The sequence below is a fragment of the Podarcis pityusensis genome (assembly GCF_964106645.2).
Source record: "Podarcis pityusensis genome assembly, chromosome: 16".
NCBI lineage: Eukaryota > Metazoa > Chordata > Lepidosauria > Squamata > Lacertidae > Podarcis > Podarcis pityusensis.
The window spans coordinates 15,997,751-16,024,691 of NC_138041.1; the positions used below are offsets into that span (position 1 = coordinate 15,997,751).

Below are 26,941 nucleotides of genomic sequence, written 5' to 3' on the forward strand. Positions count from 1 at the left end.
CATTTTATCTTTAACAATACTTCCCACCACTTTTCCAGGTGAAAGCGAACCACTCTGTGATTTCCAGGATCTCCCTTGGATCCCTTTTAAACATGTATAATCTGAGGAAAAATCAGGTGACACAAAGATTCTCATTCCCAACCTTCTGCACTATAGAATCATAGAACTGTAGAGTCGGAAGGGACCACGAGAGTCATCTAGTCCAGCCCCCCACAAAACAGGAATCTTTTTGCCCTATGAAGGACTTGAACCCACAACCCTGAGATTAAGCTCATGCTCTACTGACAGAGATATCTCTCTCCACACATCTATGATTACAGTGGTACCTCGGGTTAAGTACTTAATTCGTTCCGGAGGTCTGTTCTTAACCTGAAACTGTTCTTAACCTGAAGCACCACTTTAGCTAATGAGGCCTCCTGCTGCTGCTGTGCCACCGGAGCACGATTTCTGTTCTCATCCTAAAGCAAAGTTCTTAACCCGAGGTACTATTTCTGGGTTAGCGAAGTCTGTAACCTGAAGTGTATGTAACCTGAAGCGTATGTAACCGGAGGTACCACTGTACTGGGGAAAGCTTTCAATAATAAAGCTGGGCTGTTGCAAATCCAAGGAACATTCATAGATGCATTATATGGAGAGTCAGGCCATGGGGCCATTGAGCTCAGCACTGTTGACATCCAGGAGACAGCCAACCAAATGCTTTTCAGATGGTGCAGGATTCCAGCTCCCACCATCCCGGACTATTGGCCATGCTGGCTGCAGGGGCTGCTGGGAGCATCTTGAAGGACACAGGTCCTACTCCCTGGTTTAATCTAAACTTACCGGCAACAGCTCTCCAAGCTTTCAGAGAAGACACAGACCTCATTTATCCATAGGCTTGCTTTGCTTTGACAGTGTGTGCAGAATCAGGAGCTCCTTCTACCCTCCCCAGTCCAACCAGTCACCCTCACTGGGCCCTCTTCCTGGCCCAGAGCACCACCTGTCCCTGCCAAGGTCAGCAATGGAGATAACGGAATATAAAGCACAGGGGAGATGAAGCGTTATTATTTTTAAAAGATGACCAAGGAAGGACATCAAAATGCAACCGAGCTGAATGGAAATGGCATCGATGATAACGATGATATTTTTGTATGCTTTTCGCACAATGAACAGGGAGCTCCTGTTCTGAAAGGGGCAATTCAGCAGGGTTTTCGTTGGCAAGAACGTTGGTCCAGGGCGCTATTCAAATATTTTGGAGGTACATGATTAACAGTCCAGGTGAAGCCTCAGGTGACCTCAAGAGATGGGCCAGCTTTGGGTTTGTTTTAATGTCCCAATAAACTAATAATCCTCGCAACTTTTGCTTTGATTTGAGTCCCTGAAAAGATCACTGCCAATGCATCAAGAATCTTTATCAGATGTCCTTATCAATATATCTGACAAGAAGGGCTTTTGGGGTTTGCTTGTCTGTTTGTTCTACGTTTTAAACCTCTTAATCTCCCTTTGCCTCATTTCACCTCATTTGGGGGCCTGAAGAAAGTTTGTTCAGCTTCATTTCTCTTTGCGCTCATCCGGAATTAAAAACGTAACTGTAAAAGATTTCTTTGGTGAAGCAGAATACCACCTTTCTGTGGCAGGATTCGGGGGGGGGGGGGAGATGCATTTAAACATGTAGCCAGGATGGGCCTGATTTTGATACATTGTGCACAAACACCCTTTTGGAAAACATTTTGGGCACAAAACAGCCCAGAATGCCTGTTTCTGAGGCATCCAAAACCATCTGATCTAGGCACTCCTTAAATCTAGGCAGGACTACTTTGGGGTCAGCTGGATGGGGGAAATACTCAATTCAGTTCCCATTTAAAGTCAGATCTATTCATTTCAAACTTTTAAAAACAGTTTGAGAACTGGAACACACCCCAGACAATTTACACTTCTCTGAATTTTGCAACAGAGTTCTCCCTCCAATGTTGTTGTTTTTTTTAAATGCCTTTCATAAGTCAAAAACATGTAGAAAAATTGATATGATGAAGAAATACAATAAATACTAGAAGCTGTTTGCAAAACTGTGTATGCTGGTGATTATCAATTGTACCTGTCATTTGTCAGTTCACTCAGTACCTCATTTTCCTAGTCTTAAATTCAGTTCCCCACATTTTGCAGCAACTCATGACAATTCTTCAGAGTCATAGCGCAAATTTCTCTGAAACAGCATGTGTTTGTTGCAGTTCTGACTAATGTACCCATTTTTGCAAGAAATTCCCCTAATTTTGAGAAACATCATTAGTTGGAGAGTAGCATTGCAAAATTCAGATGAACACAAATTTCAAAGAATGGCTGTGTTTTGCTTCTCATAAAGTGTGAATTTGAGTGATTCCTTTTTAAATGCAAACTGAATCATATTTCTCCCCATTCCCTAGCCAGAACTGCATACACAAAAAAATATGTTTATTTATGGAAAAACGCTGAAGAATTCTCATGAGGACTTTTTAAAAAATAAATAAATCTAAAATGACAAACTGAAGCTGAATTTAAGATTGAAAAGAAGAGAGGGAACCGGTATTGACACATTCTTCCATTCCCAGGTGGAAGTGAAAAATCCAGCTTCTGGGCATTTGTACCAGCTTGGGTACAAATCACCTCACGGCATCCCAGAGAACTGAACTGCAGCAATCCCGGAGGGCTCACTGGGGAGAACAGAGGGCCAAAGAAATAAATTTCCTAGCACCTGTTTTGATTAGTAAATGATAGCTTGTTATGAGAGGTATCTGAATCAGAGGAGCGAAAGGGACCTCCCAGAGCCTGAGCGTGAAGTCACAAGTCTTTGCTGGGTTCTGGGACTCGACTCACTTTTCTTCTCTCTGATCTGGTTGCCTTGTGGACGTGACTTGGAGAAGGTGGGATCCTTCCCACTGGGGTGGGCAGAGACACCAGGGGGAGGAGCCTCTTCCATCTCTATATCTGCAGGGCTCTCGCCTCCAGCCAGGCAGCCTCTGAGTTCCCAGCCTTTCCTTGCCACAATGACCGGATCCTGGCTGTGTTTGCCGCTGCTCCTCGTGGGAGCCCTGCTCCTGGGGCAGCCGGCGTGGGGGCAAGAAGAAGCAGAAGAGCAGCCCTATCAGGAAGAGTTAGGAGAGACGCTTGTCCCAGAAGCGCCTGAGGAGCAGATGGAGCCGCCTTCATATGAAGAACGGGAGGCAATGGAAGAACACTGGGTGCCAACTTCATCCGAAGAACGGGAGGCAATGGAAAGCTTTCAAGAAGGAGAACCGTTGGATTTGGGGTCCCGGGCTGTGGACTATTTTAACAAGCTTCCATATTATGATGGTATTTACAGGAGCGTGGAGGCCAAACCTCCAACATTCAAGGTAAAGGAAACAGGCACCCCAAGGGCTCCCGGGTGGTGGAATGTCCCCCATTTGGAGCACCCTCTCTCTTTTGCCCCCAAGCAGACACCCAAAAGCCATCCGACCACCATAGCGGTGTTTGAGGGCAGGGATAAGAGCCACTCAGCACTGCTCCCCTCCCCTTGTGGTTCTGGAGCATATTCCCCCCCCCCCTTTGTAAGTTGTCCGCAAGATGACATGGAAGTGGGTGCGTGAAAATTTGGAAGAATAAGAATAAGGTTCCTAGTCCTTGTGATGGTAAAGAAGAAGAAGGCAGTCTTAGTGTGTGCTGTGTTTTCTTTTCTTCTATCCTTCTTATGCTTGTCCAAATACCAATTACTTCCATCAGTTAATAGCCTATAGCAGAGGTTTTCAAACATTTTGAGTCCAGGGCTCCCTTGAAAAGCTACATTCTTTCTGCGGCTCCCCTGTGGGGCTCAGGAGCCCAGTTCTGTCACCCCTTGCCTGCGGAGCCTGCAGCCCCTCATCCCTATTTGAACACCCTTCCATGTGGAGTGTTCCTTCAGCCTCCTCTCCTTTCCCCTCTCCTTGGGAGTCCTCTGAGCAGCTACTGCCCCCGTCTCTGAACTGCCACTTCCTCCCCCTGCCACCCCAAAGAGAGGTACCTGCTCAAGCCTCCTCCAGGGGCCTGGGAAGAGGAATGCCCCCCCACCTTAGCAGCCTGACAGAGACTGGCCAAAGGTGAATGTGAGGCCAGCACCTTGCTCAGCTTGGGAGACAGCAGTTGCAGCAGTGGGCCTGCATGGTGGAAAGGCTCTCCTTCGGTTCCCAGGCAGGCATTGCACACAACAAGCCAGCCTGCCCGGCCTCCCACTTATATGTCCATTCCCAACAGCAAGGGCTGACAGACTGGCTGGCTGGCTGGCTGGGCTCCCTCACCCACTGGATTGCTTACTCTGATGCCACCTCAGCTCCTGGCAACCAGCACCCCCTGGCCAGCGCCAGAGGCGCCATTCGCCTGGGAAGCTTGTAGCCAGGGCTGCTGCAGCAAACAGCTGTGCAAGCCTTTGGGAGGCAGAGACGCAAGAGGGCATCAGAGGGAGGGAGGGAGGGAAAGAAAGAGGGACAGAGGCCAGTGTTGCCCGCAGCACCCCTGACCGTCATTCAAGGCACCCCACTGAAAACCACTGCCCTCAATTCCATGGTTTGGATTTATGGCTGCACAATGCTGGCACCTCAGGTGGACAAAATGGTGCCTCCTTTACCACCAGGGAAAAAGGGGTGGGGGAAGATCTACATGAGGGAAAAAGTGGGGGGGGGGGAGAAAGAGAAACATCGGGCTCTGCTGGTCCTGTGGAACCTGCTGGCTGAGGCAATCGCCTCACCTTGCCTCATGGGTGGGCAAACCCTGTTGCAATGGCTGTAGAATTCTGGGGTTGCATGAGAACTAAGAGCAAAAATGTCCTCTCTCTTCTGCCAGCTGGTGCTGGAGAAGAAAAAGTGGGGGGGGGGAGGGAGCCAGAGATCGCATGAAGGGAGGGGTGTGTGCAAAGTGCTTAATTTCAAAGAAGAAAGGGGGGTGGGAGAGATTTCACCCTCACATCTCTGAATTTGCCCTATAAGCCAAACATTGTAAGGGCTGGGTGTGGTTCCCTAATAGCCATGAAAAGGCACTCTGCACATGCTTTGACACCCTTTCTCACACCTTCCACACTTAGGGCAGATCTGCACCATACATACAATGCACATTCGATAAACATTTAAAGCACATGGCTCTCCCCCCCCCAAAAAAATCCTGGGAACTGTAGCTTGTTAAGTCTATTGGGAACTGCAGCTAGTTGTGGCACCAAGGAAACAAATGCAGTAGTTAGGCAGGCACAGAGGGGTAAAGTATATTTCTAGGTGGGTGAGTTGCATCCCACACATCAATATCTCTCAAAGAAAAATAGCAATATGTGGTGATAACAGAGTCCAGCCATGGGGCAGGGAATAAAGGGGGTGGGCTCTTTGGGGTGGGCACTTGCCCCTCTGTCCCTCCCCCTTTGGTGTCTGTAACTATGATGGGGGGGGTCACCAGGCTTAAATGTGCTTTAACTGAACAGTGTAGACATTTGAAAGCTTGAGCCTTGACCCTGAAATCAGATTTCAGGGCTGAAATTAAGCGCTGACTTGATGCAAAACCCTTATTCCCTGAAAAATTGCCTCTGGGGACACACATGCACAATGCCAGGCCAGGAGCTGGTTGGCAGCACAGAAGCTGTGAGCTTCTTATTCTCTGCTTCCAGGATGCCATTGGAACAATGGTGCACATGAAGATGTTACTGGCGAAGACCGACTGCAGAAAGGAGGACCTGAGGGAGCGTCGTCACATGATGGAACATCTTGAGCATTTTATGTTCTCTTCAAAGAAGGAGCCATTGCCGGAGCTGAAAGGTTGCAACCTGCCACCTCCAGACGAACAGGAGGTGAGCTAACAGCGTCCATTTAGTCACAGCATCATATCATTGTAAGGTTGGAAGGGACACCCCAAAGGACATCTAGGGCAAACCCCTGCAGAATAGAATTTTATGATTACGGTCACAGGCCAGTTCCGGCTCACTTACAATAGTGGGAAAATCATAAAACGCAACAGGAATACATTGAATTGCAATTGGGTATAACAGACAATTCAGATATAGCGGCAGTTAAAAATATATATTAAATCTTGATCACTAAAATATAACCTAAAATTATCATTTAAAACCTTAATCATTTGGGTAGTACAGCTTGTCCCCTAAGTTTTATGGCAGTCACACAGAATTTGGCCACCCTTAGCGTGATCTCTAGATCCTTGTCCTCTACCAGGAGTTTTAGACATTGAAGTTCAGACCCATTTGGAGATTTTTGTGTAACAGGAGTGATAAATACCGAGCGTATATCCCCGTAGAAACAGCAGCGTAACAAGACGTGAGAGACAGTTTCTACCTCCATCAAGCCGCAGGGGCAGACTCGTTCCATGTATGGTTTACTCTCGAATCTGCCCTGCAATAAGGCAGATGGCAGCACGTTGAATCTATGGATGCCCATATGGAGGGCGAGAGAGAAGAGCAATCCGTACGGTCGCCGTGCGAGCGGCGCCCATACTGACAGGGCACAAGTCACTCTACACCTGGGGGGCAGGGGCCATCTTGTCAACCCGCCCCCACCCGAGTGTAACCTGGGGCGGACCGCCCCCTCCGCTCATTTTGTATGCCCCTGAAGGGAATGGCAGTGTGGGGGGTGGGGACCCCTTGCTGTAGGCGGAGGAGAGAGAAAGGTGGAAAACCTTGCCAGCTACAGCCGATTCTGCCAAGGCAGGATGGGGGAGAGCAAGGCAGCTTGGCAGTGTGGTGTCGTAACTCACGACTCACTTCTGCTGTTGAGATAAGGGAGGCGAGGCCAGACTGCAGGGTTGGAAACAGTGGACTGGGGAGAATCAAAGGAGGCCAGAGCAAAATCAGTAAGACAGGAGTGTCAAACAGCAGTTATGTAGCAGGAGAAGCAGACAGTCCACTACAAATTGACACTGAAAGTGTAAATGCTTTTTGGGGTGTAGGGCAGCTGTCTGGTGGCACCCCAAGAGATGGTCACGAGACCTGAATTATTGCCCCATGGTTTCTAGGTTTTTGAGGGAAACGTTTGCATCACTGAGAGAGGGCTTTCCATAGAACTGTGCTGTCTTTATTATTTTTACTTTAACCAATTCAGTTTTTCTTTTCATTCTGTTGAATTCCATTAGAGTTCAATAACTTTTCAATGGCCTTTTTATATGTTTTTAGCTTTTTAAAATTTTATCTGCATTGTTTAAAGCTATCTGAACGATGCAGCAATACATAATAATGAAGAAAACTAATTTATTGAAAGGCGGGCTTTGTTTTTACATTTCTGGAATGGCAATGTAAATGATATTTTTAAATTTTATTCATGGTACTATAGAGTTTTGGTTATGTTCTGTGGGTGTCCTCCCCCCCTTCATTTGTCATTTTCTTTTTTCTTCCTTTCCCCCCCTCTCCCCCCCCCTCATTTTTTTCATTTTCTGCATGAGAAGCAAGGGTGTTGGATGTACAATGGCTTTGGCTACATTCTGTTTGAATATATAATATTATCTCTAAGCGCCTTGAGTCCTGTCAGAGGAAAAGACAGAGTATAAATATGCAATAAAAATAATACAATTTTAAAAACAAAACAAAACACCCAGTTTAAAACAACTTAGCATCACAGAAATAATGTGGGTGCTAAACATATGCTCCTCAAAAGCCAGAACAAAGAGGTGAGGCTCAGCTATATAGCTGCAAATATAACAGTTTAAGTGTGTTTTAGGTGCATTATACAAATGTGGTACTAGATGGTGCTAGTGAGCTAATGGCAAATGCCATATATTTTTTAAACATTTTTTTAAAAAAAAAGGATTTGCACAGTGTTTTTCAAATATGTCTTGATTCAGCCATGCTCTTTCATTGAAAAAAGGTTCTTTCTTAATGAGAGCGGATCTGCTCATGAGGCAGAAAGTTGAAGGCAGGATCCAACCCTGCTCTTACTCAAGGCCTCCACAGAATCCACTGGGAAACTTTCCATTTGCTATTAAGGAGAATCTCTGTGGCCACAGTTTTTCATCGTCATATTTGATGGCATGGACAAACCCCGACATTTCTGACTTGTTTCTTCCATCTTCCCCCCTCTCCACCCCCACCCCTGCCACACTTGTTCACAGAATCTGAACTGCAACTTCAGAATATATATGGATGCAAGAGAAGGCTCGATATCTGTGGTTCACCACAAATGCAAACCACTGCATGTTCGAGAGTTGTGGTGAAGACCCTGCCTAACCCCTGGATGTTGCCGCCAGTCAACTGCGGTGGGGGCAGGAGGAGGAGAAGCCCCCACCTTGGTCTGTTCCTCTTCCTCCACAGCTGCAAAATAATCACGTAGATGCAAGCCTAGAAACTCTCCCACTAAAAGGGGGTGTCTGAATCCACTGTGCCCCCTCCTCATCCTAGACACTCTGGTCGCTCTCCATCTCTGTCTCTTTTCGTTCCGAAATAGGGGTAATAAAATTAACTCGCACAAGCATTGCCATGAAGTTGAATGGCTTTGTAAACTTTGTGTGTCTTGTCCACCCTCTCTGCCAGTGGTGACTAGTGCTTATTGGGATAGGTAGGGGCGAAGGCAGGGAGCTGAACAGCAGGTGGCGTAGAGTGGTACCTTGGTTCTCAGACTTAATCTGTTCTAGAAGTCCATTCCAAAACCAAGGCATACTTTCCCATAGAAAGTAATGCAAAATGGATTAATCCGTTCCAGGCTTTTAAAAACAACCCCTAAAACATGAATTTAACATGAATTTTACTACTTAATGAGAGCACTGATTTATAAAATGAAAGCAATAAACAATGTACTACAGGTAGGCAAACTAAGGCCCGGGGGCCGGATGCGGCCCAATGACCTTCAAAATCCGGCCTGCGGCCAGTCCGGAAATCAGCGTGTTTTTACAGGAGTAGAATGTGTCCTTTTATTTAAAATGCATCTCTGGGTTATTTGTGGGGCATAGGAATTAGCTCATTTTTTTCAAAGTATAGTCTGGCCCCCCCACATGGTCTGTGGGACAGTTTGCTGAAAAGTTTGCTGACCCCTGTACTACAGTCACATAATCAATCAATCAGTAGCTGAACTGGGTTCCACACAGTCACAAAAACAAAAGGCAAAATAGCAAAAACAGACAGACCCCAGCATAACACTCAAAACGGAAGTGTGGCACTCAGATCGGAAATGTAACACTCAAAGCAGAGCATGTTCGGCTTCCAAAAAAGGTTCACAAACCAGAACACTTACTTCCGGGTTTGCAGTGTATGGGTTCCAAGTTGTTTTGAGTACCAAGGCGTTTGAGAACCAAGGTACCACTGTACTAGGACTTCCCTTGAACTAGACACTCTGCTTCTGTTGATGCAGCCTTGAACTCCATTACTGTTGTTTGTTTTGGTTTGCTGCAACATAGCACTATTGACTCATGTTCAGCAGTGGTTAGGCAGCATTTCTCAACTTTGGGACTCCTGATTGTTGTTAAGACTACAATGCCAAACATGGCCAGTGGTCAGGGATGATGGGAGATTTAATTCCATCAACCTCTGGGGACCCAAGTTTGAGAAAGGCTGGGTTCTGGCATCCGATGAGGACCTGGGAAAGACCAGGGTTCAAATCCCCACTCAACCATGATGCTTACTAGGTGCCCATAGGCCAGTCATTGCCTCTGAGCCTAACCTACTTCACAGGGTTGTTGTGGGATGGGGAAGAACTATGTTTGGTACCGTCAGTTCCTTGGATCAAAAAGTGGGAAGCAAATGAACTAAAACAAACAAACAAACAGGACTGGGGAGGGGGAGAGCTCAGACACCGGCAATGTTCAACCTTGGCATGTGCTGCAAACTCAAAACACTGTCTGGTGACCCACTTCTAAGGATTTTATTTCATTCCCCTCGAGGTAGATAACAGAAGCAAGGTGGAATTATTTCAATACAATGGATGGAGTCCTTTAGGTGGTGGAATTCTGTGCAGGAAAGTGAGAATGAGCTCGTTAAAAGGAAAAAAGCAATAATACCCGAAGACTGACAAAGTGATACCTTTATTGGGATGAATGAACAAGTTACAAAGAAAAAAAGAGGTTTGCAAGACCATCAAAACAAAGAGAGAGGGAGTATATTTGGAGGCATGGTAGAAAAGCCCCAGCGCAATTTTAGAAATGTGGGAAATGTGATTTCAGAATTAAAATAGTGATTTTCCATTCTTGAGATAGGAGTGGGGTAGATAGTTTCAAGCTTGCACCGGCCCCCCAGAAATGATGCTTTGGCCTGAGTTCATTCAGGCAGCAGGGAAGCCGATATCCATCCGAGTCACCCCCAGGCGTGACGTTCAGGAACTGGCTGCTCTGCAGCTCATGTGTGTCAGTCGCGTGTCACTGAGCCATGGACGGGACCAGACTTGGAACTCACAGATTTGTTTCTGGAAAGAGGGAAAAGGAGAGAGGGGGAAAAATATCCAGACAATTAGAGCTAAGTGTGTGTAGGGGTTATTATAATTGATTCATTAATCACCTTCTAAACCACTTTCAAGGCAATTTGCATTATAAAAAAGAGTTAAAAACGCAAAACAGCTAACGCATTTAATGCAAAATTAAAACCCTAACAAATGAACACACGTGGCAAAGATCCTTTATCCAGCTGGGGAAGCCTGGCAGAACAAAAATATCTCCAGCTGTTTCCGGAAAGTGGGTGCCCTGTTATATCTTGACAAGGATGCTATTCCACAGAACAGGGGCAGGGCAGCCACCCTGAAAGCCCTGCACTCTGAGTTACTACAGCACAGGCTTCCAAGACATTAAGAACTTGCAGGAGAAACTCTCCCACAGAGGCAGCCCAGTCACAATTGTCGAACATTTCTGGTGGGGGAATAGGAGAGAGGCCTGGAACAGGAGCAGTCTATCTGAAATACGGAAGCATCGACATTCAACAGCATAGGCCTCAAAGAGAGCAAGGAAGGCACTATTGCGAACTCGCTTTGGGCCAGGAGCAGGAGAGTGGCATAGAATTGGGAACCAGCCCCGGTGTGGAAATGGCTCGTCATGGGAACGTGGATTCTAGACAACCTTGTTCTAGCAAGAGCCTCATGAATAAAAAGAACAGTTTAATAATAATTTAAAAAGTTGGTCAAGGAAGGCAGAAGCACTGGAGGGTTTTTGTGCAATGACGTGTCCTCACTAAATAGGAATGCAATGCGCAGGGCTGCTTCCTTCCTGCTCTCAGGAAGAAGCTTCCCTGGAAAGGTCACAGGGATTTCTTCTGAAATCTCAGAAACTGCACAGGCAACATTTCCAAGACAAGCAGAACCTGTTTCAGGATAGACCTGCCAGTGCCTTCAGTGCATCTTGAGACATGCCACGTTCCACTCCCACGTTTTTTCCAGTTTTGAGAACGTGAGGAGGAGGCAGGAAAGAGGTCAGTGCAAGACGGGCAGCCAGCACACAAAAGGGAACTGGATGACGGTTTGGGATTATTTGGGAGTCTCACCCCTGGATGCCCCAAACCCCAAATATGCCGTAGTCAGCTGGGCCTGCTCAGTGGTGAGTCGAATGAACTTCATACACACTCACGAGATTCGCATCTCTGTTGCTTCGTCAATAAATACCCGGGGTTAAGGCAGAGGGAGCCTCGGCTCAGATTCAACACAGCGCCAACATGCTGAAACAAAATGACGCATTTTGCACCAATACAACTATAGCTGGGGACCCTGCTTCCATCTGGGGTTAACTGGAGTCAACCTCAGAACATATTTGCAGCAAGAGAGCACCTGCCCCTTTGCCTGGACTGCACACATTCAAGCTGCCACTCATCAGAGGCACAGTTGTGGGGGGGAAAGACACCAAACTGTCCTTGTTGTCTCCCCTAGTGCAGCAGGCTTGGAGAGTCCATCTCATTACCCCATTGCAGATTTTCAGACCAACCAAGAACATTTCCCCAAACATTCCAGCTGTGTACAGAGGTGATTCTCAGGCACAGCAATGAGGGTTCACTGGGAAACTCCAAACTGAAAATGATTCCTAATTGTGCCGATTTGCATCAGAACGGTTTCTGACGCCCTGGAGCATGATCTAATTTAGCAATGTTTCTTTTCCTTGTATCGAATAAGCAAAGCTGGTTCTTGCACCTGTAATTAATTGCATCCATTAATTGTCCCTCTTGAGCCAACGAAATGTCAAATTTTCCATGGAAAAATTAAGCACTGCCATTTAATGCTGTATTGTTTTTAACACTTGATTGGAAGCTGCCCAGAGTGGCTGGGGAAACTCAGCCAGATGGGCGGGGTATAAATAATAAATTATTATTATATTATTATTATTATTTGGGGGCGGAAGTGGAATTCTGATGGTATTGGGGCAAGAGGCTTTGGGAACCATTAGGGGACACAGATCTGGAGACAGCTTTCCTTCACAAATGAACAGAAGCTTATTCAAGGACAAGACAGCAGTGTTGTCGTGAAGGAGAACTTGCTGGTGACTTGACTTGGGCCCTGGGCTTTATTAGCAGAAAGTGATGTAGGGTTGCAATTTGCTAATACAGCCCCCAGAACATCTTCAGTCAGCCCAGCTGGTGAACTATTTAGCAGACCATATTTGGGGGCATCACCCAAAAACACGTACCAAGACCCATTTTTTCTTTACAGGCATTTGAGCTGCTGGCCTTGTAAAATCCTCATCTCCCCCTTGTCTGAGCTATATTTGCCAGCCATCATGTGTTTAGCTCATTACGATAAAAATATAAATGACAAAACAGATTACAGTGGTACTTTGGGTTACATACGCTTCAGGTTACATACGCTTCAGGTTACAGACTCCGCTAAGCCAGAAATAGTGCTTCAGGTTAAGAACTTTGCTTCAGAATGAGAACAGAAATCATGCTCTGGCAGCGGGAGGCCCCATTAGCTAAAGTGGTGCTTCAGGTTAAGAACGGTTTCAGGTTAAGAACGGACCTCCGGAACGAATTAAGTACTTAACCCGAGGTACCACTGTATATTACAAAACATAATATTCTATTATGTTAGCCGCTGAACTTTTTTTATAAACTGAAAGGTAAAATACAATGCTTTTTATCGCTAAATTACAACACAAAAATGATTTCATCTATAAACTATAAAATTATTGATCACAACCAAAACAGCAAACTCTGATTTCTTTAAATTTTTTAAAAGCATGGCTTTGTTGCCCATTAGGCATAATTGGCCACTTTTATGATTTAAATGCAAAATGTCAGACTGTAAGAATGAATTTGTATTGGAATTTAACATTCTAGTAACAAGGAAGCTCCATTTTTTAAAAAAATAAACATATTTCACACACATCCTTCAATGTCTCATTGGCAACGGGAAAGGTTTGTTAACAAAGCTACATCCTCACACTTCCTTGTGCCATTGCAATATGCCAAGTGAAATGTCAGATTTCCAATTGTTTGCTATTACTAGTCTAGCCACCATTAGCTGTCACAAGTTTCAGGTCACCCTTGGGAGGTGAAATATAAAGGTATAACACTTTATCCAGACATAATGTTTGGACAGTTAAAATAATCTTCAGGTTGTATCCCGTTTTAATTATACTCTGAGTAAACCCATTGAAGTAGACAGACATGACTAACCTGACACCATTAATCTCAATGGGCTCATATGACTAATGTCATATGAGCCCATTGAGATTAATGTCCTATGAGCCCATTGAGATTAATGATGTCAAGCATCACAAGATATACAAGATGTGGCAATAGCCACTGGCCTGGATAGCTTTCCTAAAGGAATTGTGTGGGGGAGACATGTCAACTAACGGCTATTCAGCTAACAGCAAAACAAACCCTCCTTATACAGAAGCAGTCTACCCAGAGTGTGAACAAAAGAACAACCAGCACATTCATGTCCTATCTGTAAGTGTCCACAGGTGGTCAGCTGGTTACTGATGAGCAAAACTACTATTGCTTTCTTTAAATAAATAAAACCCATGCCAAACCCTAGCAAAATAGTGAATGAGGAAGCCCCATGGAAATCCCATTTTTGCTCGGGTTTCCATCTGTGGTCCTCCAGATGTTGCTGGACTCCACCTGACACCAGCCAGAGACTACTGAGGTGGGAAGTCCATCAACACCTGGAGAGCCACAATTGGTTTTCATCCACAAAGGCTGTTCTGATTTACTTCTGTGCGAGAATGGCAGGTCAACAAGGTGTGGTGGTAGGAAATACTCACTGGCCAAGAGACTACACATTTCAAGAGTTGTGGCTTTCAACAGCTCAAGTCCAAGCTTTTCTGAAAAACCGCACTCTCTCATACAAACCTGCTCAGGTTTTGAGGTCTTTTAGGGAGGCGTTTCTCTTGGTCCCACTACCCTTACAGACCCACTTGGTGGGGATGTGAGAGAGGGCCTTCTCAGTGACAGCTCCCAAATTCTGGAGCTCCTTCCCTAGAGAAGTTCGACTGGCTCCTTCCTTGCCTTAGTTCCTCTGGCAAGCAAAAACTTTCTGGTTCCAACAGGATTTGAGGAACAGACCACTTTTAATGAAAGGGCTGATGCCATGCTCTTCTTATTGTAATTGTCTGGCTTTAATAGATTTTATATGTGGTTATAGTTTTCATTCCACCAATGTTTACTTTTTTTAATGATTGCTTTTTCTTAGCGGTTCTTGTTTTTATCTGTAAGCTGCCTTGAGTTCCATCAGGGGAAAAGGCAGGATGTGAAGAAATATAACTGTGGAAATGACAAGAAGATTAAACGGCTGGCTGGCTGCCAATTTCAACAAGAGAAGCTGTCTCTTGCTTATTTACAATGATTAGTCATTAAACACAGGAAGGAGTTCCTCACAACATTCTTAGGGCATGATAAACACTACTTATATAATGCTCTAATCCGACACCAACCAGGCAGGTGAAACAGGCCTAAGGTTACATTCTGCACAAGGAAGGCTGCAGCTCAGTGTCAGGACATCTGAACTGAATGCAGAATGTTCCCTGGTTAGATTCTTCAGCATCCCCAGGCAGGACTAGGAAATACCCCCTCCCATCTGAAAAACCTGGAGAGCTGTTGCCACTCAGCATTGACAGCAGTGGGGCACCTGGACCAAGGGTCTGATTCTGTTTAAGGCAGATTCCCATGTGCTTGCTGGCAGTGGGGAATGCTAGGCACAGACTGGCTGCAATGTGGGGCTTCCCTTACGCTTGAACCAGAAGCTGCAGTTAGTGCAGAATGCTGCAGCACAATTTCTAACAGGAGTTGACCCTGTCAGCTTATTAACACCTATGCTCAGAGACCCACACTGCTTGCCGATTTGCTACCGGACCAGGTTCAAGGTGTTACTAGGAGTATATAAAGCCCTGAACAGCTTAGGACCAGTTTACCTGTGAGATTGCTTCACCCCATATATGCCCAGTCAATTACTTTGATCTGTGGAACTGACACTGTTACAGGTGACACAGAATACTCATTTTGCATTCCTAATAAATCAATATTTTAGTTTGGTAGTGTAACACTTTGGAAATCCCTGCCCAATGGCATCAGCAGAGGCTATCACCATACCCCTTTTGGTGCCTGCTAAAAACAGCTTTGTTCAGGCAAGCTTACCCAGTTAGGTAGAATATTGTCTTTTAACTGTTGTAACCCACTCTGGGAACTAAGGATGAAAGGTGGGCAATTAATAATTATAACAATTATGCTCTCATCAGCTCTAGCATCCCACAGCTGACTGTGGCTGATGGAAGCTGTAGTCCAGATCACCAGATGAGCACCAGGCTGTTCAGGGAATCATTATTGTATCTTGGGATTACTCAACAAAACTGAGGATATTCACAAATTCCTAAGGCTGTATGAAGGGATGGAAAGTCGCATCATCAAAGCTGCTCCATCTACGGCAGTTTTAAACTGTGTTGTACAGGGAACACCCAGCCTTTCTTATTACTGAATAAACACAAAGAAGCTGTGAGGTCCCCGGTCAACACATCTGGTTCCTAGTCTCACCTGCTGTTCTCCTTCCAAGGGCAGGCTGCAGCGCTGGAGGTCCTCAGCACTCAGGTTGGACCCTCCCTTCTTCTCACACAGGGTATTCACCAACTTGACAGTCAAGTAGTATTTCATACCCTCCACCACCTGGAAAACAAATTAGGCATTTGACATTTAGCAGAGTAATGCAAGATATATATATATATATCTTGAGAGATACGGAGGCAGGAACTAGATTGATGTAAACAGATGCAATTAAAGGTTAGTGTCATTAAATGAACCACGTGCTCAGTTCTACATGAAAAGAGTCCTGCTGGATCAGGCCGATAGCCCATGCAATCCAGCGTCCTCACAGTGGTCAGCCAGATGCCCCAGATGCAAGCAAGGACCCAAGTACAAGAGCACTCTCCCTTCGTGAAGTTTCCAGCAAACAGTGTCCAGAAGTATTACAGTGGTACCTCGGGTTACATACGCTTCAGGTTACAGACTCCACTAACCCAGAAATGGGACACAGGTGGCACTGTGGGTTAAACCACAGAGCCTAGAACTTGAGGATCAGAAGGTTGGCAGTTCGAATCCCCGCGACAGGGTGAGCTCCTGTTGCTCGGTCCCTGCTCCTGCCAACCTAGCAATTCGAAAGCACATCAAAGTGCAAGTAGATAAATAGGTACCGCTCTGGTGGGAAGGTAAATGGAGGCGTTTCTGTGCGCTGCTCTGGTTTGCCAGAAGCGGCTTAGTCATGCTGGCCACATGACCCGGAAGCTGTACGCCAGCTCCCTCGGCCAATAAAAGAAGATGAGCGCCACAACCCCAGAGTCAGTCATGACTGGACCTAATGGTCAGGGGTCCCTTTACCTTTACCTTTAGCCCAGAAATAGTACCTCAGGTTAAGAAATTTGCTTCAGGATGAGAACAGAAATCGCGTGGTGGCGGCGCGGCAGCAGCGGGAGGCCCCATTAGAACGAATTAAGTACTTAACCAGAGGTACCACTGTACTGCCTTTGACTGCAGAGGTAGAGAATAGCCATCATGACAAATAGCCATTGACAGCCTTCTGCATCTGTGAATTGGTCCAATCCTCTTTCAAAGCCATCAAAATGGGTGGCCATCACTTCCTTTTCTATCACCAACTCAGAACCCGATGGCTTTTTAATATGCTAATATGAGTTTGTATTTTCTGGGAATGTATTTGCAAGCCACCTTTGGGGGGGGGGGGGATATCCTGAAAGGCAGGACAGGAGTTGCCATAAATAAGTAATGTTACCTCTGAATCTTTTTCAGTACCTCTCACTTCCTGCTCTGCAAACACACATTGCACCTCCACAATCCTCACCCTCAGTGAGGACTACCTTGTTCCTTTCTGTCTCAGGACCCTAGACTTCTACATCCCAGTGCCATTTCCCCCCAGGGATGGTGGGGGAAAGAAAGCCCAGTCTACATACCTAGATATTTTAGCCTTTCTAGCGGGGGGGGGGCTGAGTGTTTAACCTTTTGCTTGACTTAGGTTCACACTGAAGCATTTAAGAAAACTGAATTTAAAATGAGTGTTTGTATGCACACATCATTAGTCTACAGCAGGTGCCAGAACATCATGCATTTATTCAGCTTGCCACTTGGCCTGGGGGCATTTAGCAGTCCGTGACAGCTCTTAAGGAGCCATGATTTCCAATCCTGTCCTTTTGTTAGGACTCCTCCCCCCTACAAAAAACCACCACACAAACACACTCTCTCTCCTACTGTGTCAACCCATCTCAATTCTCTTCCCTTCGCCCCCAGCTTCCAGGAACTTAAGAAGTTGCCTTTAAACCAACAGACCGTTCATCCGTCTTGCCCATTATTGTCTACACTGTCTGGCATCAGTGAATCTCCAGCATTTCAGGCGGAGGGGGGCGTGTCTCTCCCAGCCCTACCTAGGGATGCCAGGGACTGAACCTGGGATCTTCTGCATTCAAGGCAGATAAATGACAACTTGCATCCTGCTTTTCAATCTGGGACATAGCTGTCAACTTTCAGGTTTGAAAATAAGGGATCCGCAGCCTCGGAAATAAGGGATCAGCAGCCTCACCTGCCCCAGGGACAGTCTACGGGATATCTAACAATCCGGGATAGCAGCGGGAAACGGCGCTGGAATAAGGGAATTTCCCGCAAAAAAAGGGAAGGTTGACAGCTATGATCTGGGACCTTCTACACGCAAGACAGATGCTCTACGGCTGAGTTACAGCCTTCCATTCCCCTCTCCACCCCCCGAGGCCCTCCTTCCTTCAACGACTAGGCTACTTCTCTATGTCAGCCTGCGCCCTTTCGGCTGCTTTGGGCTGTGGGCTGGAGGCTAATGACAGGCCAAGACAGCAGGAGGGCACCAGGCTGGGGAAGGCTGGTGTGAAGAGAGAGGTTAAGTGGTTTTTTAAAAAAATAGTTTTAGGGATGGAGAGTGGAAAAGGGGCCCAAGAATTTCTTGCAAGCCCCCCGCGTCCTTACCTGGCTCTCCGCCTTGAGGATGCTCAGCTGCCGGCAATAGAACATGTTGTTGCTGGCCTGGTTGTAGGCGGACACGGCGAAGGCAGCGGCCTTCTGCACGTCGGGATCCGAGACGGAGCGAGGCGTCAGGCCTCCGGGCATCCCGATGCTTCCCGCAAACAGCGCCGGGAGGAAAAGCAGCAGCAGTCCAAGGCAAGAGGAGATGCGCATCGCGACAGGCGAACACAACTGCGCCATTGCTGAGAATGAGCTGGAAGTGAGCGCGGCCATAGGCTGATATAAAGGCCGAGGCCACGCCCACGCCGCGGAGCCGGCCAATCAACGACGCGGGAGGCGGACGCCTGAAAGGACAGGAAAGGCGCGGAGCCACGCCCACTCCTGGGGAGAGCGGCTCCCGCTGGAGGGAAGACGTAGGCGCCGCCTGGGAATGTTCGCGCCTTTACCTGGGAGTAAATCCCACTAAGCAGCGTGGGGCTTCCTTTTGCGTAGGCGCTGCAGAGGACGGCGTGGATCTTTCGCTGGTGGGTCACCTCTGGGTTGCAGCCTGACCGGAGGTGACGGATTCAGATTCAAAGCAGCGCAAATATAAAGGATCCTTCCTCAACCAGGTGCCCTCCCGATATTTGGACTCTGGTGGGACGTAGTCCACTAGAGGGCACCAGGCAGCTGGGAAAGGCAGCTGTTTCTGGAAGATCCTGTGCTGTGCATGCACACCAGACATGTAAAACACATCCAATGCGCATGGTGGCGCTGTGGGTTAAACCACAGAGCCTAGGACTTGCCAATCAGGTCCGCGGTTCGAATCCCAGCAACAGAGTGAGCTCCTGTTGCTCGGTCCCTGCTCCTGCCAAACTAGCAGTTCAAAAGCAACTCAAAGTGCAAGTAGATAAATAGGTACCGCTCCGGCGGGAAGGTAAACGGCGTTTCCGTGCGCTGCTCTGGTTCGCCAGAAGCGGCTTAGTCATGCTGGCCACATGACCCGGAAGCTGTACGCCGGCTCCCTCGGCCAATAAAGCGAGATGAGCGCCGCAACCCCAGAGTTGGTCAAGACTGGACCCAATGGTCAGGGGTCCCTTTACCTTTTACCTCCCCCAAAATCCTGGCAACTGTAGTTTCGCAGTCAGATTGTTCCCAAGCAGCCTGAACAAGCTATTATTCCCAATATTCTGTGTTTTAAATGTGTATTGCGTGTGCTTTAAACCTTCCACTTGGATCTGACCTGTGTCACTACAGCAGCACTCAGACCAGGCAAATATTGAGCGCAACAGATTTGCAGAAAAGACTCTACAACCTGAAATTAGAGATAATGCATGTACTTTTGTAACCCAATAAAATCTTTAATAAAAATTATTTTTAAAAATTGAGAAGTGGGTCCTAAAATGCCTATTTAGGAAAATGGTAGGATCCTGCTCTGAAAAGATTGGAGACTCACTGCTCTAAGGCACTTAAAAATAAGTATTGTTTTTCATTCCTTTTAAATTTGTTAGCAATGTTATTACCTTATAATTTAAATACCTTATTTTTCCGTGTAGAAGACAATGTTTTTGCTAAATACCAGAAAAATACGGTATTTCCTTGATCTTCCAGCAGCTGCTTCCGCCACCAGACAAGTGTTGCCTCCTCCTTCCCCTGCTGCATGTGCCGCTCTTTCTCGTGCGTGCACACACGGGTGCAAGGCTCCGCAAACTGCGCAAGGTTAAGGGCACCAACAGAGCACTCCGAGTAAAAGTGCATCCGGGGCCTTCTTCATTTCTCTGTTTTGGGTTCAAATAAACAGGGGTCGTCTTATACATGGAAAAATGCAGTAATATCCTTTTGGACTGGGCCTGCACATATTTTACAGAACCTGACGCAGTTAAAACAATACCATTTGTTTCTGTTCAGTACCCCCATTTCAAAACATGCTGGTGCCAATGCCTTTCCACCCATCTGGTGCCCTACAGATGTTTTGAACGACAACTCCTCCCTTCCCACTGGGACCAGAGGTAGGAGAAGGCCTGCTTTTGTGCTAAGGGAAGAGAAAAGAAATCACAGCAGATTCAAAGTTTGTGTTTTATTTTTCATGATAAAAAAACACACACACACACCATTCTGAGGCACAACAGATTTCTCTGACAGATTATCTAATTCTTCACGCTTAGGGCTCTGATATTTCCCCTTCCTTCCAGTGCCCTCCTGTGGCCAAGAAGAGCAGATTTGACGCGGAGAAGGAAGAGGGGTGGAACCTCCGTCACTGAGGCTGGACGGATCCCTCATTAGAATGGCTAGGAGGGCTGGCAGAAAATGTGGGGCCTGTTTTAATTCACTGATGGGTTGGTTTTTCTTTTTACGGCAGCTGTTTCTTGAAGAGCAACACCCCAATTTGTTTGGAAACGCTGGCTGCTCTGCTGTCGCTCCTGAGTACCCCTAGAACCGCAGAGGGGAACACAATCCACCTGGCGCAGCTCAGTTCTTCTTGCTCTTGGGGGTGTCGTACTTCCTTTTGCTCGAGTACCAGAGGAGCAGAGGGATGCCGATGGAGGGGAGTGTCATGACCCCAAAGGCTGCCCAATCCAGCTTTATAAAAGAAAAGGAGGTGAAAGGGAAATAATTAGTCGTTTCAATTCAACAAGTTCATTGTGCTAGTCCAGTGGTTTCCAAAGGGTGGGGGGAGGCAGCACCCCCTGGGAAGCAGTGGGATTACAGAGGTAAGTAGAGCAGCTGGAGGTGTAAATGGCTATAGACTTTGAAAAGCTGGCATCACGTGATCAAGTTCATCAACTCTGTTGAGGTCATTAAACTAAATAGTTTAAACTAGATTTTGAACAGATGTGCAACAACTAGCTGTTAGTCACACATCTTCCTTAGTGGATTGTGGACACCACTATTCTGAATAATGCTTTTTATAGAGTAGAGTGGTGGACACTGGGGATTAGTTTATGGAACCAAGGGGATGGTGGCCTGAAAAAGTCTGGGAACCACTGTGCTAGTCAAAAGCCGTGACTGTGATGATTATATTATAGTGTTCCAAAACACAAGCATAGTGATAATATAACAAACATAAATAATACAGTGGTACCTCCGGTTACGAACAGGATCCGTTCCGGAGGCCCGGCAGCATCCCGAAAACTTCGTAACTGGAGGCGCCTTTCTGCACATGCGCACAATGTGATTGATATTGAGCGCTTCTGTGCATGCGGTGAAACCCAGAAGTGTATACTTCTGAAGAAGTGTGCATGCACATGAAAGCTCATACCAATAACAAACTTAGTTGGTCTCTAAGGTGCTACTGGAAGGATTTTTAAAATATTGTTTCGACTACGGCAGACCAACACGGCTACCTACCTGTTCTTAATGGCTGCTAGCCATAATGGCTATGCTCTGCCACCACAGTCAGAGGCAGCAATGCTTCTGAATGGAAGCTGCTGGAAGCCACAGGTGGGGGAAGTGCCCTTGTTCTCCGGTCCTGCTTACAAGTTTCCCACTTGGGCACCTGGTTGGCCACTGTGAGATCAGGATGTGGACTAAATGAGCCATTGGGTTGATCCATCAGGCTCTTATGTTTTTAATGCCCCCAATGCTGTATTGGAGCAGGTTGACAGCACTGCTTTATTTACTTACAAAGTGTGGCGAAAACCTCCGGTCAAATTCTCGCTGGGCGAGGATCCCCCCTTGCCCTGGAGCGCTGGTGAAGCCCACCTGAAAAGAAAGAAAATTGAGGGGGTTTGTGTTTGTTATTATTCTTATTATATATTTATTTAACCCCACCTTTTCCCCTGAAGGGCCATGGTGCTTGCGGTCATGCGAGGTCTCCTTGTTAAACAACCACCACAAAACTCTAACCCAGGGTTTCCCAGACTTGGGTCTCTAGCTGCTTTTGACTACAATTCCCATCACACACACCCTCCCCAAATTTCCCTGCACAAGTCATAGGACTCAAGAAAGGGAGGGGTCAGTGGTAACTACAAAGAATGCCTTTGTTTGTGAGCTGAGCCAAAGCCTGTGGGCCCCCGCAGATCCCAGGCTCCACCCAAGGCGCTTGCTACTTACCACCACCTGGGCCCCCTCCTGTGCCAGGTAAGTGATGGTGGCAGAGGTGAAGTTGAAGTAGCCGGCTTTCAGGGGTCTCAGGACCACCGTGTGGGACACGTTGCTGGCGCTGAGCGACAGTGGCTAAGGAAGCAGACTGTGTCGCGGGAACAGAAAGGAAAGAGAGGGGGTTTTCGGGAGAAGAGACCAGGGGGTGGATTGGGTCTTTCTGCTCATGCGTGTAACACTGAATACTTGCTCAGTGCTTCAAGATAAATAAGGGACAATCCCGAGGGCTTGTTGAGGCTTAAGATCTAAACCCAAACGTTTTTGGGGGCCCTGCCCCAATAGTTCCATAAACTTCTTCCCAATGTCCCTACTCTATCCTAGAAAAAGCATTATAGGCGACTCAAATTATGCAGCGGTTGCGTTCCAGTGATAACACAAGAAAGTCAAAGTTCCATCTAGCCCAAACACCTGAGTGCAATGGTGGGTAGAAATGACAAAGTCGTTCCCCCCCCCCCCCCGATGCCTGCCCCCTTTTTATTTTTGTCAAATGCATAAAGCTGAATGCACACAAGTTAAAGGTGATTTAAGTTGTGAGTTACCTGCATTCAGAATAGCGGTTTGCACAACCCAGTAAGAAAGGTAATAACACAACAAAACTCAACACAGTAACATTTAACTGCACATTTATTCCAAATCCAATTAAAACTATTGAGTTTGATTAATGGGTCATTGGTCTGATCCAGCAGGCTGCTCTACTGTTCTTACGACTCTAAAGAATCTAAAAAGAGCCACTGTCACCCCTACACACACACACACACACACACACACACACACACCTGCCACACTCTGTGCAAAAAAAAGGATACGGTGCGATCCTGTCCCACTTGACATTGAGCATCCCAGAAACAATGCCGAAGTCTTCAGGAGGAAACGAGTCATCCGACAACTCCACCTCTAAGGCAGCGCTTTATGCCAGCAGATAAAAGGATTGGGATAACAGTATTAGGAACAAGACACCATTTGAAGGCAGGGTGTGTGGGGTGGTGGGACCCTTACCTAGATCCCTTCCAATCTGGCTTCCAACTTGAGTTTGGAACTAAAACTACCTTGATCACCCTGGCAAATGATTTGTATTGTGAGATGGAAAGGGTGAGTGAAATCTTATGGATTCTCCGGGATTTCTTAGCAGCCATTGACCATGGTGTCCTGTCCTTCCCAGAGGGTAGGTCCCTGAAGTCTGGTGTGTAGGTGCCATAGCAATCCATCTTATTCCCAAATGCTATTCTTTAACACCTACATCATGGACCAATGGCAGGAGGCACCTGGAGATAAGGGGTAGGGTGCCATCAATATGCAGCTGACAGCGGCTTAAGTTTTGATTAGCCAAGTAACCTTAATGATTACCAGTATTTTTAAAAAAATTGAAAGTAACTTTTTTAAAAAAGTTATATGATGGTAGAGAAATATTGATGATGATGATTTATTGCATTTGTACTTAATTTTTCTCCCAAATTGGAATTCAAGACAGCTTCCAACATTTAAAAAACGTTACAAAATACAATGTAATAAAGACAAACTAAAAACAATAATTAAAAATACAACAAAACACACTTAGAACCAGCAATTAAAAGTACAGTTTGCCCTGATAGCAGCCCAGTGGTCAGCATTGTCTGTGCCTTAGTTTCCAAAGGTCTGACTGAACAGGAAGGTTGTAGCCTGCCGGCCAAAGGATAACAAAAAGGAAACCAGTCTAACCTTTCTTGAGATGGAATTACACAATCTGGGAGCAGCCACACAGAAGCCTCTCTCTTGGGTCACCACCAGCCACGCATCTGATGTTGAAGGTGCACTCCCAAGGTTCATATAGGGAGATACACTCTTTCAGGTGGCCTGGGCTGAAGCCCTAGAGGGCTTTATACGTTATAACCAACACTTTGAATTTTGCCCGGAAACAGACTAGTAGTCAGTGACAAGAGATAACATGCTTCCTGCAACCCGCTCCAGTCTGCAGGCTGGTCATAGCATTCTGCACCAGCTGCAGCTTCTAAAAACTTTTCAAATGCATCTCCATGGAAAGAGCATTAAGATACCATCAGCCTTTCCTAAGAGGGATTTACCTAGAGCCAACATTGTAGATGTTGTACTGCAAAGTGAGATCCCGGCCCTCGACGGCATATCTGTTCAACAGGGACTTGGAGGCCAAGAGCCTGGCCCCTTCCTCACAGTAGACTGAGGAGGTGGCAACCAGCACGGCAAGAATCAACAGCTTCATCTGGAATGGAGAAGAGGATGGATTTGTAGTTGCACCTGAAGAAGAGTATCATTTGGTAGAGAAAAAGTGAAGTACAGAATGGTGAATCTGTTTAAAGTGTGAGGAAGGGAAACAGTATCAGCACAGCAATTAAATGTGTGTTTATTTTTAAAAACCTGCTGCCAAATTAATCAAATTGAAATTTTGTTTTAATCGGTTAGCCTAACTGATTCACCAATTAAAACACTGCCATCTTACTAAACAGAGATTAGAACCCCTACTTTGCCTCTAAACGAATATGGTTTTGGGATGGCTAAAGAGTGTATAACCCTAATCCATGATAAATGATCTTTGAGCATCCATGCTCAAACATGAATGAAATATGGCCTCCAAAGTGAAACAGGTGACTTAAAATAAATCAGTAAAAATACAATTAAGGACCATACAAAATCTTGGCACAGTGGATTACAATTGCTACAACAGGCAGAAAACCGATTTACGTAGTTTGCCAAGACCCTCAGCAATTTTCATGTGGCCCGTGGAGGAAAAAGTTTGGGAACTGCTGAGCTAGAGAAGGGAATGCTGGGCAAAGTGAATTTTATTTATTAACTTAGTCCATACAATGCTGCTTCCTGTGATCCAACACCACTAAAGGTTTATCCTATAGTTCTGATCCCCTCAACTGAATGGCAATTTTTTCTCTACTGTGATCCCGTCCTCTTTTTCTTCTGTCAGGACCCTTCCCCAATTGCTCAGAAATTGCCCCATAATAAGATTCCACCAAGAGCCGGTGTGATGTAGTGGTTAGAGCATCAGTCTAGTAGGATCTGGGACAGACCAAGGTTCAAATACCCACTTGGCCATCATGAAGTTCAGTGGGTGACCTTGGGCCAGTCAACAACCCTCTCAGCCTAGGGTTGTTGTGGGGATTAAATTAGGAGAGAGACAACGGTGTGCGCCACCTTGAACACCACAGAGCAAAAGGTGGGATAAAAACACAATAAACAGTAGTAGTAACAGCAGTAGTTCATCTCGCCAAGTGATCATTCTGACTGCCAGCCGCTCTCCAGAATCTCACTCCATGAAAAGAGACAATATTGTGTAGCAGAGTGTTCGACCCGAGAGAGACCAGGGTTCGAATCCCCACCCGGCCAGGAAGCTCACTAAGGGGATGACCCTGAGCTTAGTCCCTGCCTCTCAGCCTAACCGACATAACACAACACGGTTGTGGTGGGGATTAAATATGGACTAGGATTTAGGAGACCAGGGTTCAAAACCTCCACTTGGCCATGAAACTGCTTGGCGGGGGGGGGGACGGACCTCACCGTCCTCTCAGCCTAACCAACCTCAAAGGGTTGTTGTGGGGATAAAACGGGGGGACGGGGACCCACGTGCACCACCTCGAGCTTCTTGGAGGAAAGAAAATGGGACACAACTGCTGTGAATGAATGAATGAATGAAACTTTCTCTGCCAAGCCTCCTTGCACCCAGCACCCAGTTCCAATCGCCCTCCTTTTTCCCTGGCAGAATAGACCCCCCCCTCCAACCAACCTGCATTTCCCCGACTAAAAACCCCTCTCCTCCTTTTCTCATCCAAAGCTGTCCTCCGATCAGACCCCCAAACCCGGTTTTGCCTGCCAAGACCACCTGCCCTCCCCTCCTGCGCTCGCCCACCTCGGCTCCTGCAGCTGCCAGCAGAACGGAAGAGAGAGTCAGCACTCCCAGCGGCCGGAACCCCGCCTCTCTCTTTCGCGCGCGCATTACGTACCTTCCTCGAGTTGCCGCTGAGCTCGCTGGGAAATGTAGTCCTCAGCCCTGCTTAAGAACCTATGTGGAGACAAGCTGGAGGATGCCAGTGGCCCTTATGGCTCAGTATCCTGTTCTCCCAGATGAACCAGAGATGCCCACAGGAAGGTCTCTAGCACAACAGCAAACCTCCTGTCTTGTGGCTGCCAGCGACCGGCATCTGATCCTGGATTTACCGCCTGCTTTCTGGTTATTTTGGTGTTAGAAGAAACATGAAAGATCATTAGGAGAGCCCTGCTAGATCAGACCAGTGGCCCATCAAGTCCTTTCATAGTTTTATAAGCTTCTATCATGCCACCTCTTTCTTGCCTTTTCTCTAAACTAGCCATTCCCAAAAGCTGCAATCTTTCCTCCATCCTTCTCCTGACCCTATTCTGAACCTTTTCCAAGTCTACAATATCCATTTTGAGAGGAGGTGACCAAAACAGTATTCCAAATGTGGTCTTAGATATGTATAACAACATTTTGATAGTGGCAGTTTTGCTTTCAATTCCTCTAATGATCCCTAGCATGGAATTTTCCTTTTTCATGTCTTC

The 26,941-nt window shown here is 46.5% G+C and overlaps 3 protein-coding genes across 5 annotated transcripts; 1 reads left to right on the forward strand and 2 right to left on the reverse strand.

The window, feature by feature from the left end:
- Positions 1 to 2,949: 2,949 nt before the first annotated feature.
- LOC308465238 (uncharacterized protein) lies at positions 2,950 to 8,421 on the forward strand. Its single transcript, XM_080984969.1, has 3 exons — positions 2,950 to 3,344; positions 5,609 to 5,788; positions 8,053 to 8,421. Exons 1-3 carry the CDS (start codon positions 2,997 to 2,999, stop codon positions 8,152 to 8,154), a joined length of 630 nt encoding a protein of 209 aa, XP_080841095.1. The 5' UTR covers positions 2,950 to 2,996; the 3' UTR covers positions 8,155 to 8,421.
- A 1,514-nt stretch (positions 8,422 to 9,935) lies between these two features.
- CST6 (cystatin E/M) lies at positions 9,936 to 18,616 on the reverse strand. Its single transcript, XM_080985955.1, has 3 exons — positions 18,332 to 18,616; positions 15,872 to 16,000; positions 9,936 to 10,331 (listed from the first exon to the last, which is right to left on the reverse strand). The coding sequence occupies exons 1-3, from the start codon at positions 18,599 to 18,601 to the stop codon at positions 10,242 to 10,244; spliced, it is 489 nt and encodes a 162-aa protein (XP_080842081.1). The 5' UTR covers positions 18,602 to 18,616; the 3' UTR covers positions 9,936 to 10,241.
- Positions 18,617 to 20,369: 1,753 nt separating this feature from the next.
- SSR2 (signal sequence receptor subunit 2) lies at positions 20,370 to 26,375 on the reverse strand. Of its 3 annotated transcripts, none has more exons than XM_080985942.1 (6): positions 26,274 to 26,375; positions 24,466 to 24,620; positions 23,215 to 23,313; positions 22,361 to 22,469; positions 21,932 to 22,009; positions 20,370 to 20,887 (listed from the first exon to the last, which is right to left on the reverse strand). In XM_080985942.1, exons 1-6 carry the CDS (start codon positions 26,358 to 26,360, stop codon positions 20,777 to 20,779), a joined length of 639 nt encoding a protein of 212 aa, XP_080842068.1. In that variant the 5' UTR covers positions 26,361 to 26,375; the 3' UTR covers positions 20,370 to 20,776. The 3 variants fall into 3 exon arrangements, with proteins under 3 accessions (XP_080842068.1, XP_080842070.1, XP_080842069.1); XM_080985944.1 differs by having other exon boundaries at positions 24,466 to 24,655; positions 26,274 to 26,331; XM_080985943.1 differs by lacking the exon at positions 26,274 to 26,375 and adding an exon at positions 26,151 to 26,171.
- Between the last annotated feature and the right edge of the window lie 566 nt (positions 26,376 to 26,941).